Here is a 20,006-nt window from a genome sequence, read left to right on the forward strand (position 1 = left end):
TAGATTTTGAAATTTTCAAATTATTTTTTTTTTTTGCTATATTAAAAATTTATGAAACTTAAACAAATTAAATTAAACATATTCTTACACATTGGTTGCATGGTATTATTTACATCTTGGAATAATTTAGATTTGAGTCTGATCTAACTTTTCATGAGTAATTTGAGTTTTAACCTTATTTCTTATATCTCGCATATATACATACATACAAGAAAGACATCTGCCGTACACAAAGTGTTTAGCTAGCAGAAAAGAGGGTAAGGGGAAGGAGGGAGAGGAAATAGACAGTAGAGAAAGGTAGGATCCCTCTGAACGGTGTACATAAAGCTACAGTACCCTCTATGTTTGATGTTGGCATGCAGTTTAAGCTGCAAGGTCGTAGTCCCCCAAAGGGTCTAAAAGGAAACCAGAGTGTAGTGAACACCAATAATTGAGTGCTGCCACGAATAGCTAAGTGTAGAAGTTAGTACCAAGTAGGGTTTCTCAAATGGGATCCCAGTTGTTTTTTAACCCGGGAAATTTTTCTTATCCCGGGAAATCCTGCAAATTTCTTAAAAATTCACTTTTTTCTTACTTTACGTTAAGGTTGAGGAAATTTTGCAAATAGAAAGTATAATTAACTCATAAACTGTCAGAATAAATTTGTATTTATTAATTTTAAACCTACTTATTAGTTTTTTAAATTTTTGCTCATTATGGTATGTCACAAATGGTCAATAATCAATACGTAGCTTATTTGTGGCAGGACTATAAAAATTCTTTACTTGTCAGAACCTGTAATATGTGGAATAATTGTGATTATGTTGTCTTAACTTTTAACCATGCCCAGTAGCTTGAATAACTGCATATCGCCAGGTTGTGCAAATTGGGCAAGGATACGAACGAGTACGAAGTCTGCAAGTATGAAGTTTTTCTTCATAATCTGATTATTAAAGACAAACGAACTGCCAAATTATTGGGTTATGATGTTTCTATCAGGGTTGGCATGATTTTAAAAAAATGTTTTAAAACATAGGCATCAGACATTTAAAACATGGTTTTTTTGGGGAAATAAAACACTGGGGTCTACGAGTAGTAAAATATAAAAATAAATCAGAAAAACTTCAGTGTAAGACTCAAGAATGTACAGAATGTTTTATTTAATATAAAATACAGCATTTTTAAATGTTTCTTTACGAAATGGCATTTTTAAGATTTGCATGTACAAAACCAAAACAGGATTGACAACAGTGGCTTCTTCAGCTTGAAGAATTTCTTATTTTCAGAAATGTATAACACTCAGTAGTGTTGTTTAGGTGAATGAAAACTTTAACCCTTTTAATGTTGATATCTTGAGCCAGTAAGTTTAAAATATGAGCAGAGCATCCATAAATGACAATATCTAAATTTTCTGTCATTGCTAATGTTTCTCTCATTTTTTTCATATTGCTTGCATTGTCACTTACCAGGCTTCTTACTTTACAGCCATACTTTTGATTGCATTTTTTTTATTGCTGCAGTTGCAATAATTTCTAAGTGGTCTGATGTGTGCTTTTCTGCGCCTGTATCAACTGAGTCAATCAAATGAACTGTTCTATTAGGATCAGTCATACAGACACAAAACACTGGTTCATTATGGATATTACTCCACCCATCAATAGCCATACAGACTGTAATATCCTTTAACTCATCAGCTGATTCATTCTCAATGGAATTGTGTACAGTATCCAGCAAGGGTCCCCCAATTTCCTTTCTGTGTGCAGGATCATATCCAAGTGGCAACATCTGACAAAATTTTATAAATTTGGGGTGTTCTACACGAGTAAAGGCTGAATTGGTGACATATATAAATTTTGCGCATTGGAGATCCAATTGCATTTTTTGATTAGTTGACGTTTTCACAATAAATGAATCAATGCGTTCCAATTTTACTTTGCTTTGGGATGCAGTGCCAGCGCCACTAGTGGAGCCAGAAGTGGTGTTGGAGCGCTTCCCACTCGTCTCAGACTCAGGCTCCTGACTTTCTGACTCCTGCTAATCTAAATAATAAATATAGAAACAATAAATTAATTACTAATTAGGTGTATGTTTTTAAAATTACTACTGCATACAGACGTGTGAAAATTATTAGACTCAAGTCAGACAAGTGCAATATAAAATGATACACTTTAGGATAAGAACCAAAAATAATACACTTTAATGCACGAGTCTAATAATTTACACACTTCTGTATGTTCAGTTCACAATGTTTACGATATATAATTGTATACTATTGACTTCAGTTTCCAAGGCCTAATTAATTTCTGCTTGGAAAATTTTTAATCTATTCATTTTTTTATATTAAATAATTATTTCCACGTAAAAGCGAATCTGACAGCCGAAATAATTGCCGGGGAATAAATACCCTTAAAAAACGAGTTTTTATAGAAAAACTATATGAAAAATTTAAAATAACCAAAAAATGCTTTTATTTGATAAATATAGCTGCAGGGATTGTTATTCTTTCATTTGACAGGCGTGAAAATTCACACGTGCAGTCTACATTGTTTACCAACCAGTTGACAGTAGCATAAAAATCAGAAATTTTGTGTTATATTAAAATAGGGAAGAAACTGAAAAAGGTATATATAAAAAATTCTGCTGGATAAAAAACAAAAAACACCGGCTGATGTCATAAAAATCATCCAATAGTATTTTTTTAAATTTTATTGAAGTCAAAATGGTCCTATAAAAGTTTAGAATGATTTAATTAATTTGATTTAAAAAACTCTCATAAAAAACAATGAGGCAATTAATATGCTAATTAATAAAACGTTATATAAAACTTTCGCGGCAAAAGTAATTAATAAAATTTTCGTAGGTCATAGATAACGATGTATACGTACTAGCCCATACATTTTTGGAAAAAGACCGTTTTTTTCGTAACGCTATGTAAATTGTCCGAGAGGACAGAACTTAAGAATATCTATATAGGTACAAATTGAATTATGACCCAGGTAAAACTTTATAGCAAGCTATAGAAAAAATTAAAACTTATAATGGTTCAAAATACTCACCCAGCTGTTGCAATTCCTGTATATCATCTTGTAGGTGGTTATCTTCAATATGTTTTCTCATACGAGCGACTAATCCAGCCATTTCTTTCCTACATATTTTTCATTACACCCTATATGCCGGTTTTCCTGGATTTCCACAAATTAGTTTGTACTGGTTCCAGATATTATCAAGCCTTCTTCCTGCACTCATTTTTTACTTAACAAGTAACGACAATAATAATAGTCTTTTACCATCCACGTAATATTACAATACATTAGCTGTATTGCTAACAGTCCTGGCATGTGGTCGGGAAATCTCTTATTGATAAAAGTTGGCGTGTCACGTGCTTTTATGACCCATGACAGTGAAAAAATTTCCCATCCCCATGCTCGTATTTAGCTCACAAGTCAGAAAAAGTTTATTTACTAAATTTATGTAATAAAACGTTTTTTAAAAAATTTAAAACATTGTTTTAAAACAGTATTTTATAACGTAATATAAAACTGTTTTAAAACAGAAGAAAACAAAGGTTTCTAAATAAAACGTGTATTATTGTTTTATTTCAAAAATAAAAAATAAATTTGCCAACCCCAGTTTCTATTAAAGCAGTCGAGGTAGACAAATCAAGAATACTGAGAAAACAAAAGAACAAAAGAAGTGTTACAATCTTTAAAACAAACTAGAAATCTTTCAGGATACAGGTGAAAAACACATATTTGTCTTCTTTTAAATGCATTAAACACGATTCCAATCACATCAATTGAATTGGAAAAGATATTCTCGGTAGCAAGACTTTTCGTTACTAAAATAAGAATTAGATCGAGTGATGGGAGTATCGACCATCTTTGCTTTTTAAAATCTCATAAAAATTTACAATATTTTGTATTATATTTTATTTAAAAAAAACAAAAATTACCTTCTAAGTTCGAAGCTTGATCTAAGTTCATTTTTTTAAATTTTCAATTCAATTCAAAGACATTTTTGTTGTTGTATGCAGTTTCCAGCAAACTTTAATAAATTTTTTTCTATTTGTGAAAATTTCTACATAATTCAAAGGGAATTTTTAATATATTATAACTTACATAGCATTATTAATATGCTTTTGGAGGTTACAGAACATATTAAATTACTTTAAAAAACAAAAAAATAATTATATCATTTGATTTTAAGATATTTTGTATATCTTAAAAGTAATTAATTTTGTCCCGAGATTTCCCGGGATCCCGGGAAACAGTTCACTTTTATCCCGGAATCCCGGGACAAGCAAAAGACCGGGAAATGAGAAACCTTAGTACCAAGTGGCTGTTAGTAGGAAAACATATATCTACTTAACACTAATAAAACTGAGTGCAGTCGTGAATCTTAATACTACGTACAGCTAGACAGACAGCACAAAAAGCAAATGAAGACAATGACAAACTAGGTGAGATGAATGGATCGACAGAGACAAACGAGCAACACCCCAAATTTTTTTCTATTTTATGATTATTATTATTATTATTATTATTTTTTAAACATTAACTTACTCACACACAGATTAATTCCATTTTAGATTGATCTTGCTTATATAATTAGTGGTAGGCACACACTGGAAACTATAAACAAATTATGAAAATGAACACTTGAGTTGATGCTACTGAAAATAATAACTTTCAGTGTTGTTATTTTATCTCCTTAAACTATAGAAATGTTTTTTGTTTTATCAATCAAGCCCCTTTTGTCAGGCAGAAGAACAAGGATTTTTAAATGGAACATATTTGAAAATGAAGAAAGTTTCAAGAGAGTGTAAAAGATTGGATTATGATAGGAAAAAAATTTTAAAAATAAGAAATATTATGTGGAGGGGAGGAAAAAAAGTTTCCATATATTACTCAGTTTACCAATATTGATGTTACAAAGCTTTTGTTTTAGAATTTCTAAGAATTCTTTTGCAAAAATTGGGGTTATTTTTGGTGATAATAAGCAATAAGTTGGATACAGTCCCAATCCGAAAAACAGCCTTCTGTTACTAACAGCTTAACTAATTCTGTTGTAACCCTTATGTTCTCTAATTCTTTTTTGTAACATATGAATTGTAGCACTGATTTAAAAGGTAGTACGTGTGAACGGAGGATCGGCACATCTTTGATACCTTGTCGGGACTGACACTACCATGTCTTGGTTGATGGGAGCCGTGACGGCGAGTTTAGTTGGGTTTAGAGTAGGCCACGCGAGTGGCTGCGTGAGTAAGTGATTGGGTTTTGGATTGAGACCGAGAGACAGCCCGACAGAAGTGAAGTATTCAGACACTAAAGTTAACGACTAAATAACTGTTTAATTTCAATGAAAAGGAGTGCATGATACAATATACAATATATATATTGTGTTATATCGACTTAGCCTATCTTTCTAGCAGTCGTGAGAGAGAGTTTACAATTGTTTGCGAGTTGGGAAATACCTGCATTGATGGTGATGCTTCTTGATTTGGATTTCGTGGGGACTCTGATGTCTAAGTCTTGAAGTTGTCCCGATTTGGATTGTTTGGGACAGATCTGGATCGGGAAAGTTCTAGGCACAGTTGAGGGTAACACGAAAATCCGATAGAGTATGATTGACACCGACACAGGAAAATTTTGATGACTAATCCTAGAGGGATAGGCAACGACTGCTCCTTCGGCCATTAATTACGATATTAAAATTGGTAACATGCGGCCGAGAGGTCGAGGGATCACGAGAAAGTTAAAAACAAAATTGTATTTAACAGATACAAATTAATATACTTCTAAAATAGAATTTTTTGATTATTATTAATCTTCTTAAAATATTGAATACCATGTATAATGTAATATTTAGGGTGTAAATTAAATGAAGAAAAATAAAAAACGTTATGGAACTGGCAATATGTGACATGTCATAGAGACCAAAACAAAGCAGCTGTACAATGAACTAATGAATGCCAAATTCAAAATTATCCAGTTTTATTACTCACCTTTTCTCACTTATTGCAAAAATTCAAATTCTCTTCCTATCCTTTATCATTCTTTGGCATCTATTCATGTAAAATAAGACGTGCCAAAAATTTGGCTCAAATATTGTCATAAGCACTTTACCATCATTACCTACTCTATTTTGCAATGACAGACACCTTCAACATCTTTACAAAAACCAGTAGTATATAAAATATAAGTTCTGGTATAAATACTACTTTTTACATTGGTACTATGTTCATATTTTATAGAAAAGAATTAGAAAACACAAGGGTGATACAGAATTAGTTAAACTATTAGTAATGGAAGATTGTTTTTTCATACTGGGACTGTATTCCAACTTATTACTTAATCATTACCAACAGAACCCTAATTTTTGCAAGAGAATTCTTAGAAATTCTAATACAAAAGCTTTGTAACATCAATATTGATAAACTGAATAACAAATGGAAACATTTTTTTTTTCCTCCTCTCTGCATAATACTCATTTAAAATTCTTTTTACCATGATCCTACCTTTTAGATTCTCAAAATATGTTCCAATTTTAATTGTTGTTCTATCTGAAGAAGCTTCTTGATTGATTGATTGAAAACCTTTGCTAAACAGTTTTATAATTTTAGCGTTCTTATACGGTCATGCCTCTTACTTTGAATTTAATTCATTCCAGGAAGCTTTTTGAACTCCAAATCATTTAAAGTCCAAATCAATTTTCCTCATAAAAAACAATGGAAAGTGAATGAATTCATTCCCAGATTGTAAACAATACTTCTTTCAATCAAATTAAAACCTCAAATACTCATAATTTAAGGTAAAAATAACACAATGAAATGCCCTAATTAATGAAAACACAAAAACAATAAATAAAATATGTAAATACTGTAAATAAAATGAAAATTGCATTTATTGGTTGCACATTGTCAACTTTGGATCATAAACATGGTCACCAGATCTGCCACATGTGTACCACTTTCATGATTTTCAATAAGTTCCTTTTCCATCTCAATCATAGATATTACAACCTTCATCTTAGACTTTGTTGCTTCCACACACTTCTCGCATGCCATGCTTAATACTTAAAGTTTATATTGAGTTGAACAGAAAGTTTTTGCATATTTTTAAGAACTGTTATTGCTTAACATAAATGTGTGATTTAATTATAACAGTTGCAAAATTTAACACATTATTGCTAATGTAAAATTGTATTTTTTATTTAGAAGCTTATTTTAAACTTCACATTTTGTTTGAATAGAATCAGTTGAAATGTCTTCAGATAAAATGCATATCATACATATTATTATGCTTTATGAGTTTCAGAAAGGACATAATGCCATACAACCATGAAAAGAAATTCATAATATGAATAGGAATATGCTCTTAAACTTTGAACATGTCAAATGTGCTTTAAAAAGTTCTGTTTGGAAAATTTTGAACTAAAGGATGCAAAATATACGGGTTACCCAAAAGCTGTTGACAAAGAAAAATTGCAACAAGAAATTATTGAAAATTGACAAATAACACACAAAAAATGAAGCAAAAAAAGCACTGAAAACATGAGTGTAATGTGAGACTGAGAGATGATTTATGCACACAACATACTGCATTTATACTTCAAGTGCATTTTTTTGCTGTGTGTATTTTTGTCAAATTTAGTGTTTGAACTCAGAAGCATTCAAAGCTAATCATTTGAAGTAGGAGGTACCACTGTAGTAACAACTGAGAACTGGTGTACTGTAATATTAATATCAAGAACACTGTTGGATTTTCTGGTTTGGTGAGTGTTTAGTGTTCTTATTTTATCCCAAAGTTTTTACTTTCAGTAACATCAGCTCAAATGTTCATTTTTTTTACTATTCATTTCGGTGTTGCGTATAGTTGGGGAGAGTTTATTACTGGTCAAATAATTTAGTGTAGTAATATTGTATGTTACAAAATCAATTGACCAACTCTAATAAACTAATTCTTTAAGTCTTTTATTTAGTTTTTTGTTGATATTATTCATACTTCTTATTGTTTATCTCAGTTTACAGATGCAAAGCAGTTCATTATTTTGTTCATTTAATTTCCATTTCAGAATGTTACTATTCAAATTATATTTGTATAGTTATTTTCAAATAACAGTTTGATATTTAATTGTCGGTATGCTGTTAAAGTTATAACAACTCAAAACAAAATGATTATTATTTGGAGTTTGGTGAAAATTTAATTGAACTGTTGTCATTCTATATCCTAGGGCATGTGATCTCAAGAATAAGTCAAGCTTGCAGTTTAATGTTATTTAGTTAGGGGAGGTTTTCTTTTCAATTTCTTTCTTTTAAGTTGTCCTGATGATTTTATGACTCTTTGAACAGGTATACCTCGAGTTACGTCGTTCTCGATTATACGTCGTTTGTCAAAAAAGTATACGGAAAAATAAAAATCGAGTTTAAGTCATTTTATTCGACTTTACATCCGTCCGCCACAAATATCGAAGTCGTAATATCACTAGAAAAGCGTTAAAAGCGCATAAAATCATATTAAAATATATACATTTACAGTAAATGTTAATATAATCATCATAAATCCTAGAGAACGAAACACAAAAATGTGTGTTTCTGTGTCGTCGTCTTATTTAGCGGTCTTTAAGTGCTTGTTATTGGCATTTTCCACCGTAGTTTCGACTTATGTCATAACTACACAAGTGAATTCGACTTACGTCGCCTCTCCTGGAACCAATTGCTGACGTAAGGCGAGGTATACCTGTATAGGGTGGAACATTTAACTCTAATTTATTTACAATTTTTGATGCTAATGCCACACTTGCCTGCAACCCTCAAAATTTGCCTCTTATCTCTTGCATTAAACTCAGAAGGTCTTTTGTCATTGTATTTATCATCTTTTTGTTAATATAGTTGTACAAAACAGTGTGACTTCTTCCTATTTGGATAGCTACAGCATGATACTTTTGTAACTGTGGCCATAAAATATCAATTTGTCCTTGTTTTTTCTCTGCCAGTTTTAACCTTTTCATGTATGTGACAGATGATTTTTTTACGCAAATATATGAAAATTTGAAGTTATTTTTTCAGTTGTATTTAAAGTTTTGCCAACATAAATTACCTGGTTTTGTACAGTTTGTTATATAAATGTCTACTAGGACAGATCTTATTAATAGGACTTATTGTACTGGTGTTTGGTTTATGCAATTGAGGAAATCTTATTCGGAGAAAAACAAACAATCTTTATTATTCATCTGGTGTTTCACCTGTACACACTTTATTTGTGTTTCAGACTTTCGGGTCCCTCTTCGGCAGGTTTACAAAAACACGGCGGTAAAAACAAAATTTACAAAAATATAATATATTAAGAGTATCCGACAATAATATATAGATTTTAGTGCGACTTACAATTTCTCTTTTGTTAATTACTTCGATATGTAAATAAATACACAGAAGAATTCCTATCGTAATACCACAATACCCGTATAAAGTTAAAACAAGCATTTATAAAATTATAATGTTTAAAAGGTTTAAAAATATTTTTTACTCACATAACTTTGCCTGCAACAGCAAACATTGAAATTAATGGACATGGAATTAGAAAAATTGGAATAGTAATAAGTAATGGAATAGTAAGTAATAATGGATGAAGACATTAAAAAAGTCAAAACAGAAGATAACAGAACACCAAAATTTAATATCAGAGTGAAAAAACATCAGGAACCAGTTAAGTATAGACCTTTAATAGATGTTAAAAACTACATTTATTATAATTTATAAAAATTTTTAAAAATAAGTTAAATTTATTAGAAATATCAAAATATAACCTTAAAAATGTAGACGAATTGTTAAACAGATTAAAAAACGATAAAATAATTATTAATAACAACGAGAAATTACTGTCATTAGATATAAAAAGTATGTATCCTAGTAAAACTAAAGAAGATATCAAACATTTGTTATTAAGAATAAATGTCCCACATTGGCTAATTAAATTATGCTTATTGGTAGTAGAAAATAATTATTTCCATTTCGACGAAAGATATTACACTCGAACTGATGGAATATCGACGGGAACATGCATAGGTCCAAGATTGGCAGAAATATTTATAATACAGATTGATGAAAAGATTAGAAATATATATGGAGTCAAATTTTACAATAGGTATGTGGATGACTGTATTATTATTTTTGACAGTAAAAAAGCGAATGAGGAGTTAATACTAGAACAAGGAAACCAAATTAAAGCAAATATCCAGTTTCAATTAGAAACAGAAAAACAAAATAATATTAAGCCTATGCAGATACCTAAGGTCTTCAATTATAAGTCAAATGTACCTAAAACTATGAAATTTAATATATTTAAAATGTATACAGATAAAATAAAAAATAGGACAAGCGAATTAGAAAATAAAAAAAACGGAAATAGAGCAAATAATAAAAATGTTCGTATTAAATGATTACCCGAAGACACTGCTAAATAAATGGATACAGAAGATAGCTATTGATATACAGGGAGAAAAAATTTTGTAAAATATATATATCAAAATTATTTGAAAGGGTTAAGAAAATATTGGCTAATAAAATAAACTTAATATCAGAAAAAATAGACTCAACCAAAAAATATTTAAATTATAGAATGAATAAAAAAATGGAAACAGAAGAAAAAGAGGTAATATATTCATTTGATTGCAGTTGTGGACAAAGAAGAACATGTATAGGAGAAACAAAAGCAAAATTAAAAATATGTGTAAAGGAACGTATCAGAGCCATAAAAGGAAATTATGCAAATTCGGCGGTAGCAGAACATTGTAATAAAGAAGGATGTGAAATAGCTTTAGATACGATTAAAATAAAGAAAAAGGAAAGAAATAATTTTAAAAGACAGTTATACGAACATGTGTACGTAAAAAGACAAAACAATAGAATAAATAATAACTCAGGTAGAGAAATCCACCAATCGTGGAACATATTATCGATAACAGGAGTAATAGACCAGAATGTTTATAAAGGAAGTAAGCTAAGTAAAAATGTTATTCGTTGTTTGCTGTTGCAAGCACAGTTATGTGAGTAAAAAAATACTTTTAAACCTTTTAAACATTATAATTTTATAAATGCTTGTTTTAACTTTATACGGGTATTGTGGTATTACGATAGAAATTCTTCTGTGTATTTATTTACATATCGAAGTAATTAACAAAAGAGAAATTGTAAGTCGTGCTAAAATCTATATATTATTGTCGGTACTCTTAATATATTGTATTGTTGTAAATTTTGTTTTTAGCACCGTGTTTTTGTAAACCTGCCGAAGAGGGACTCGAAGGTCTGAAACACAAATAAAGTGTGTACAGGTGAAATACCAGGTGAATAATAAAGATTGTTTGTTTTTCTCCAAATAAGATTTCCTCAATTGCATAAACCAAACACCAGTACAATAAGTCCTATTAATAAGGTCTGTTCTAGTAGACATTTACACAAATAACAGACATATAACAAACTGTAGAAAATAAGGATATAAAGGCATATGAATTAATATCTGGTTTTTTACTTTTTGGAAGAATTTTCCAACATTATTCTTTCATTACTGTAAAAATCTATTAATTTACTTTTTTAAAGCTTATGAGCTAATAATTTTAATTAAGTTATTTGTTTAGGTGGAATTTTTGCTTATCTTAAAGTTTTGTCCACCACTGTGTGTCTCTCTAAAAATTTACTTATCGCATTTTTTGATCCAATTTGACCATTTTCAAAGCAATTCAATAAAGCTATCACGAGCGAGAATTATTACATCCCCGAGTTCGACAAGAAAGCGTGTCAAATCAAGGAATGCATGGAATGTCAAAAGAAGAGGAAGAGGTTAATGCAACAACCTGTGGATAGCTTTGCCGAGTTACAGATAAAGGAATTTGGACCATTTCAATGCGTTGAATCGACTACTTCGATCCCATAAATCTAGCCAACCGGAAGAGAAAATATGCTTTAATAACAACGTGGGGTTTCGAGAGGTATCGGTATCGAAGCGGTCGAAGTCTTAAATTTCTAGTCGCTCAACTGCTTTGAACTTCCCGTTTCTTCGATACGGTATGGTCTAATGCAGTCGACGTCGAAACGGTTTTTCGAACTCGTCGAAAGACGACGATAAATAATTTAATCGTTAGAAGAAAGTAATTTTCTAGACAAATTAAAAGCTTAAGCATTAATTTAGCTTTCTGTTATCATATTTTATATCTACAGCTGTTAAATGAGTTTTTAAAAACTTATTAAACTGTTTAAAATTATAGAAAAATACTCAAATTATTTAGCAACGTTCTGTGTAATATACTTTTTCCATCTTATTGGAACTAGTATGTCTTTACTCGTGGTTATTACAGCTTTCGCATAGTGAGTTTGCTACTTGATAAGGAACAATACCCGATATATCTGGCTAGATTACTTTTATAAAAATTTCTGAAGATGTGATCTATGCTTGAATATCTCTCTCAGAATGACAAGGCCATCACTTAGTTTATCTTAGTCTTCTGATCATTTTGCATAGTAAGTTAAAAACAGGTCAGTGCACAATGGAAATCAACGAAGCCATTTTACTCTTTGATAATTAGTGTTTGAATATGTTTGTTAATTTTGACATATGTCTTAATTATTTGCAAAATCATCTAATTATAATTTTTAAAATATTTTCTGTTAATGTGAATAAAATTACTTTCTAAAAGTTTACTATAGATCTTATTCCAAAATGCCTCTCTATATTCAAAGAACTGTAGATTTGAATCTGAATATATCTTAAAAATGAGATTTTTTATTACATAATGGCTAGTTGTATCTCATATTATGAAATTTGAGTGCTTCTACATTTTTCCTCGATACTTGCTTTAATAAATTAAAATATCAGTGTTTCGATAAAAAATTTCAGGATATTTATATTTATTATGAAATTTAACAAACTTTCGGTGTAATTGACGTTGAAAAATGATCCGTTCAAATTACAATTCAATAATTGACTTACTATATTTAAACTATTAAATTTTTTAAAATTTAATAATAAATTGTTGTATGACTTACTGTTAATTTTTTTAAACGAAAACTTACCTTACTTTAAATTATAATGTTGGATATAATTGGCAGAATTTTGACTAAAGTTTACGAGAAATTTCGGCCGGATGCGATCGTGTGTCAGTGCGGCGTCGATACTCTGAGCAACGATCCCATGGAATCATTTAATTTGACAAATTTAGGAATTGGAAATTGCCTGAAATTATTATTATCTTGGAAATTACCATTATTAGTATTAGGTGGTGGTAAGTCAAATCTATATATACCATTCTCAAATTACATTTGTTTTGAGAAAATTTATAAATAAAATTGCATTTATATAAAGAAACTTACGATTTGTTTTTATTATTCATTAACCATCATTATTATTTCAATTATAATCAAGTTGGTTAAAATATCTGTTTTTTGTATGTTATTTATATCATGATTAATTAAAATACAATCAGGAAACTGATAGTGAGAGACTGGATTCAATATATCCATATCTGACTAATCAGGAAAATGTCCTGATAATCTAGTCCATTCAGAGACTTGGGTTTTCTGAATGGCTCAGATGCCTAAAACAGTACAGACATTTGTCTGACTTTATGCTTGGTAATACCTCAATTACCATGGTTAATTCATTCCATGAAATTGACATATTAATCAAAATCAAGCTAATCCAATAATATAATGAATCTCGAAACTCCAAAAATTTAATTATTGTCACACTCAGTGGCAGCATAAATTATTTAATTTCATAATGCAGAGTTAATGAACACGATTACACACCTATAAACAGCAGAAAACAGATAAATGTTAATGAAAACAAACATTTTCCTCTGCTTTAAATGGACATTATCAGATTAGATGGAATGAAAATAAAATTGAATGCATATTCAAAAAATAGAACGAAACATCAAAAAACTTCCAACCGGCATAAACACAACTTATGTTACCAGTTACCAGTGGTTATAGTTATGTTTATTAGTACATTAGAACAGTATAAGTTAATAGTTGTGACTGTGTAATGTGGAGTTGCCAGATGTCTGAACAGATTTATTTTATTAAGTGAAAAATTTGATTTTCTTTAAATTATGGTACCCTTTACATAATCTTGTTGTTTAAGTAAAAATTGAACCAATAAAAAAGAACTTTAGTTTTAGATTAAATGCCATCTAGTCAAGTTTAATTAGCACCTAGTGGTCTGATGGACAAAAGCCCTCTGTTCCCTCACAATATTTTTCTAGACTGGAGTGTAAATACACAGCACAAAAACACCTCAAAGAACCATAAATAACTCCAGTAACTGATCAAGGACATTAAGACTAATGCTTTTGATTCTATCCACAGATCTTCAGGTCAAAGGTTTTGAATTGGAATGCTTTTTGAGTATCATTGAAATCAAAGCATTTCAATATCATTACATTTTCAAATAGGTTCAGTTTAGAATAAATAATGATTAGTTACTGGAATTATTTGTGGTTCTTTAAGATACCGTATTTACTCACATATAAAACAAAGTTTTTATTCATTTTTCACTGCTTCAAAACCTAGATCGTCCTATATGTGCAAGTGAAGGATTCTTTGCATTTTTGCAATAATTTTTGTGAACCGTGTATAGTTTATTCTGCCATCATAGCACCATTATAGCAGTGTTATCGAAGTCGAGGTGAATGTCGCTTTCAAAGAAATTATCCGAAAATGGATGGTCACTTAGCAATGATTATAAACGTGGTTATTTCAAATTTGTTAAATTGGTATTTTTAATGAATATTTGCACATTCTGAATCATCAAAAATAAACTCTTTCCTGTCATGCACATTATAACTTTTTGGGTTTGCTATGTGGGTATCAGGTGCATGGAAAAGCATTTCTCAAGAGCTGATGATAAAGTCATTCAAGAAATACTGCATTTCAAATTCATTTGACAGATCAGAGGATGATGATTTGTGGAGTGAAAGTGAAGAAGAGGAGAGTTGTAATGAAGCTTCAGGGGGTGAGTCCGAGTAGACAAAAGGTGATAGCGTAAAGAAAACGTGGTTGTTTGCCTTAATACGTGCATTTGATAATATTTTATTTGTGATTAAACGAAATAAAATTAGAATTCTATTAATAAATCTAATTTTCTTTATTTTGATCTTTAAAGTCATACCTCGTCCTATATGCGAAATCATCTTATACGCAAGTAAATACGTTATCTTGGGCCGTTCCCTCTATCCCGTCCCATTAGCAGTCAGATTCCAAAGTTACATAATACAGTACTCTCTAGTTTTCTTCTCATTTCCTTTTCTTTCCACCTTACTGAGCATGATTGTTTTTCTATTCCATTTGCCTGTAATCATATAGCCTAAATAGTTTAATTTTTCTTTATGGAGCCTTACCTCCAAAGAGTGATTGTATTTATTTGCTCTACTACATGCTAGTTGGTTCTTTTTGTAATCAAAAGTATTCCAAGCAGCTTCCAGATCCATGTTTCAGATGAATATACTTTCTTCCTGTCACATATCCTCGGGACTCGGCTTTCGTATCCTTACATTACAGCAGAAAAACTAACGTCTACAAAGTTAAGAATTGTGAAAACAATGAAGTCAGTTTTTCCTGTGCCTAAGAGTATTCCCTGTCTGATTTCTTTTTCACATTGCCATTTCTATTTACTCTGAATCCTAAGAAAATAAAGTTAACCACTGCCTTAATTTTATTCTACCTGTAAGCTCACTGAGCATTCTAGTTGATATTACCTTCATCTTACCACCATTCAATGTTAGACTAGTTTTATCATTTTCTTATTTAACTTTTCAAATAAGCTCTTCCAGATTTAGAAAATATCTGGAAGAGCTTATTATCTGCAAGTTAAGTAGTGTCATCTGTATATCTCAAATTATTGATCTTACAGCCTTCTATTTTCTAGCTGTCATCTTGACCAGTCCAGCCATTCTTATAATATATTCACTGCATAAATTAAATAGGCAAGGCTGTATACAAGTATACTATGCCCATATCAGATTTCTTTTCTTATACCAAACCATTCTTTTTCCAAATTTTATTCTAACTCTGTCTTTTTGTTCATTCTAAAGGTCTTTTCAATAGTACAGTTAGATGTTCTGGCACACCCATTCATTATCTTTGGTGCATTTCAAAATTTATAGTAGTCAACAAAATACAAGTAAACCTTCTTTTACTATTTTCTTGCTCTTTCCATTATCCTCCTTGTGTTTATTATCGAGTCTCGTGTTCCTTGACTCTTTTTAAACACTACCTGTTTTTCTGGCATTTCTCTTTCTACAATTTCATACCAACTGTTTTTGTAGAATCTTGACTAAAACTTAACCATACCATCACATGATCTCATGCAAGTAACTTTCACCATCTTTCATCTCCATTTTTTGTGATGAGTATGTATGTTATGGACATAGTGATTAATACGGGCATTGTGAATAATGACTGACAAAATTGGGCATTGTAACAAATTTCAATAATTTAGCAAATTGACCAGTCATTGCTAATACTGCTATCATCTAGTCGGGTAAGGTGATGATAATATGTCGAGGAGTGACGATCCGACATACGCTAGCCAATCGGAACTTACAACTTAGTTGCGCGTGCGTATTGCATTTAGTACCAAATTTTAAATTTATGTGACCGGTAGTTAACCTTTCTTTTTTGACAAAGGTAACAATCGTGGAGGAATCATTAAGTGATACAAATAATTGCTTCGACGACCGATTAAACGAGATAATAGCAGAAAAAAATGAGAACAATCAAATTTTTACAAAATCAGCATATTTGTCAATGATACAAAAAGTGAGAGTCAAAAATGAAAGTTACTTCTAAGTTACCGGAAGAATATCAGTTAATAGTACTTTGAAATAATTTACAAAAAAAAAAAAAAATATTTCTAAATGAAATAAGTGGAGTTTTTTTAATCAAATTTAAAATTCGGTACTAAACACGATACGCACGCGCAACTCGGAGTGCCGATTGGCTAGCGTATGTCGGACGATCACTCTTCGACGTATTATAATCACTTTGCCCGACTAGGTGATAGCAGTATTCGTAATGACCGGTCGATTTACTAAATTATTGAAATTTGTTACAATGCCCAATTTTGTTGGTCATTATTCATAATGCCCATATTAATCACTATGTCCATAACATATACATTGATCTTTTCCAGTCTTTGTTAGCAAATATAGAAGATAGCACAGCAACCCATACTGCAGTTAATAATCTCACTGACTCTTTCTTTACTTTCTTAAACAGTTTCACAGGTAGTTTGTCAATACCTGGTGCTTTTCCTTTTGATAGCTGTCCTTATGCCTATGTACTGTACTTCACACTGCATTTGTTCTGATTCCTGAGAATGTTTTATTGTTTACTTTCAAATGATCCTATCATTTTGCAATCTCACTTGTATAGACATTCAATATTTTCTTTCCATTAGTGTTTTCATGTAAGCTCTTTAGGGTTCCCACTTAAGGAACAAAATTTTCAATAATTTTCCAAATCTTTTCAGAAGTTTTTTTTATTGTTCTCTTCTACTTTAACATTCCTAGTTAAGATATCTCTCTTTGTCCCTTCTTTACTGACATTGAAATTCAGCATTAAGTCTTATTTCTGGGCTATGGCTATGGCTGGATTTAACCTTTTGTTGCTGTAGGCACAGATCAGAAATTCCTCTGATGTAGCCCAGACTTGTAACTATGGGAGGATAAGGAGGTGACTAAGCCTCCTTAGCTTAATCAGTAATGTTAGTGCCCATATATATGTTTTCACATAAACTTAGGCTACTGTTACTTATTTTACACTTAAATTGCAGCTAATAAGCTTAATATTGGTTGAAAAAATGTCACAATTTTTTCAGTTTGCCCCTCCAGACTCCAATGATTTATTCCTGGCTAAAGGACTGATTTAGTATAAATATAAATTCTTCTGACATTAATATGGGCTCTAATTACAGAAAATTATATAAAACTGTACTAAACTTAGTACATTTTAAATATAAAAATGATACATTTTACTAAATTGTGCGGTTAATGTACACGGTACATTTGTTTTAATTAAAAATTATATCATGCATATTGGTGTATGTTTACATTATAAGTGATTTAAGTAATTAGAAAGCTTAATCATTATCTTTATTTATTTATATAGGTGACTTAATTATTAAGTATAAATTTTAAATATTTGGAATATTTACTTTTTTGTGAAATCGTTATATTATACTTGCCAATTTTGCCATCCCTCAAAATCTGCTGCTCTAGGCCCAGTCCTACTGTGCCTATTTAGAAATCCATTTCATTCTTCTCTTTTCAGCAACTTCCACAACTTTTTCAAGAGAACTGCACTTTTCCATCTTCTATTGCCTATAATGTAATAAATCTGATTTTGATACTGTTCATTCAGGGATGTCCAGGTGTAGTGCTTGCATTTCTGCTGCTCAAAGTATGTATTGGCAGTTACAGGTTACAAAACTCTTCACAAAACTCAATTATCCATTTTCAGACTTTTTCTAAATTATGTTTCTGTGATTTTTGACTCTTTCTTATTTTCAGCTTTAGCATTCTAACCAACAGTGATTAGAAGTAAATCTTTGTCGTTGCATCCGGTACTACTTGTAAACTACTGTAAAATTCTTCAATATCTTCCTCCTATGCATCAATGGTACACTTGTATGATAGTTGTGTTCACTGAGTTGGCTTTTATTCTGATGGTCATGGTTCTTTATTTGGATTGTGTTAGAGGACATATTTTACCTGTGTTCCTCTGGAGAGTTTTAGCAATGCCATTCTTTCATATTGACTCGTGCCCTAAACAGTATATACTAAAATCATTGAAATGAAAGTGACCCATTCCAATCAACTGGGCTCACTGATGTCTAATATGTGTGTGTTGTTCCTTTTCATCTTTTTTCACCAGTTCCAATTTTTTTTTTTATTCTTGCTCCTCATATTTCAAATTCTGATGGTGTGTGTGGTGGAGCAAAGAACTTCTCTTTTGGTGCCGGCATCCTCAATGGCCAAACGTCCACGTGGATTTGGTCCGGCCGCATCTCTTCGACAAAGTCCAAATCTTCTCCAATATTGTGGCAAGTATCTTTAGCCTGGAGAGTCTCATCTACTGGCACAGTATTGTATTTATATGTTGAGCTCGTGTCCATAAGTTTTTTGGCAAGATTACAAGGTGTTCCGAGTATGTTGTATTGATAAGTTATGTAATAGAACTCGTTGTAGACTGCATAAATGGTTTGTCATTGCCTTCTTCTAGAATATTTATTACATTTTCCAGTCTAGATCTCCATTGTTCTGTAAAAAAGGTTGGAAAGATTGTGTATTTATCACACAATGAGGTCCCGACGGAAGAGAGGCTAAGACCTCGATAACCCATGTTAATTGTGAGGAATGTGTTAATGAAATACATGTTAACCGAGGACTTGCTATAGTACAACTTCTTTTCAAAAGTTTAGAAACCGTCATTAAAAATATAGTAATTTTATTTAAAGTTTAGTAATTTAAATTTTGAAAGAGCCAATTATATATTTAAATTTGTCAATATCTTATTGTTTTACTCGATTGTCTTTTTTCAGAAATCTTAATTTTTTCTTTTTTTGTTAGCTGCTTATATTTGCACTTGTCATTAAAGTTTCTAAACTTTTGAAAAGGAGTTGTAGAAACTTCATTTTTATGGGTTAATTGATTCTTGGTAAACTCTCATAAATTGATCTGCTATATTTCCTATAAGCTGTGTCATAAATTGAGATTATGTTCATGAAATACAGTTTGAGTTATATAATATCGGACTGACATATCACATTTTTCCAAAAGTCTGTCATACAATGGTAGAAAATTTTTACCATCTGTAAAACAGAATCTGCTAAATTTTCTTTCAACAATCAAAGAAAAACATTTGTTTTAAGACACTTTCGTGGACAAAGATTAGGAATCAAGCAATGTAAATCTTGATATTGCAGTTGTGTTAGAGGAAGCTCGTGATATAGTTATCAAAAATATTTCGTAAAAAG

At 30.8% G+C, this 20,006-nt stretch overlaps 1 protein-coding gene across 2 annotated transcripts in view; it reads left to right on the top strand.

Annotated features, from left to right (window-relative positions):
* LOC136990731 (histone deacetylase 8-like) overlaps positions 1–20,006 on the top strand; it is a 44,267-nt gene that overhangs the window by 9,358 nt on the left and 14,903 nt on the right. For both annotated transcript variants that reach the window (XM_067289157.1, XM_067289156.1), the window contains exon 7: positions 13,079–13,251. In XM_067289157.1, coding sequence (XP_067145258.1) covers positions 13,079–13,251 — 173 coding nt within the window. The remainder of the gene's footprint in view (positions 1–13,078; positions 13,252–20,006) is intronic.

The sequence above is a fragment of the Centruroides vittatus genome, unplaced genomic scaffold (genome assembly GCF_030686945.1).
Source record: "Centruroides vittatus isolate TY-2023 unplaced genomic scaffold, ASM3068694v2 contig_134, whole genome shotgun sequence".
Lineage (NCBI taxonomy): Eukaryota > Metazoa > Arthropoda > Arachnida > Scorpiones > Buthidae > Centruroides > Centruroides vittatus.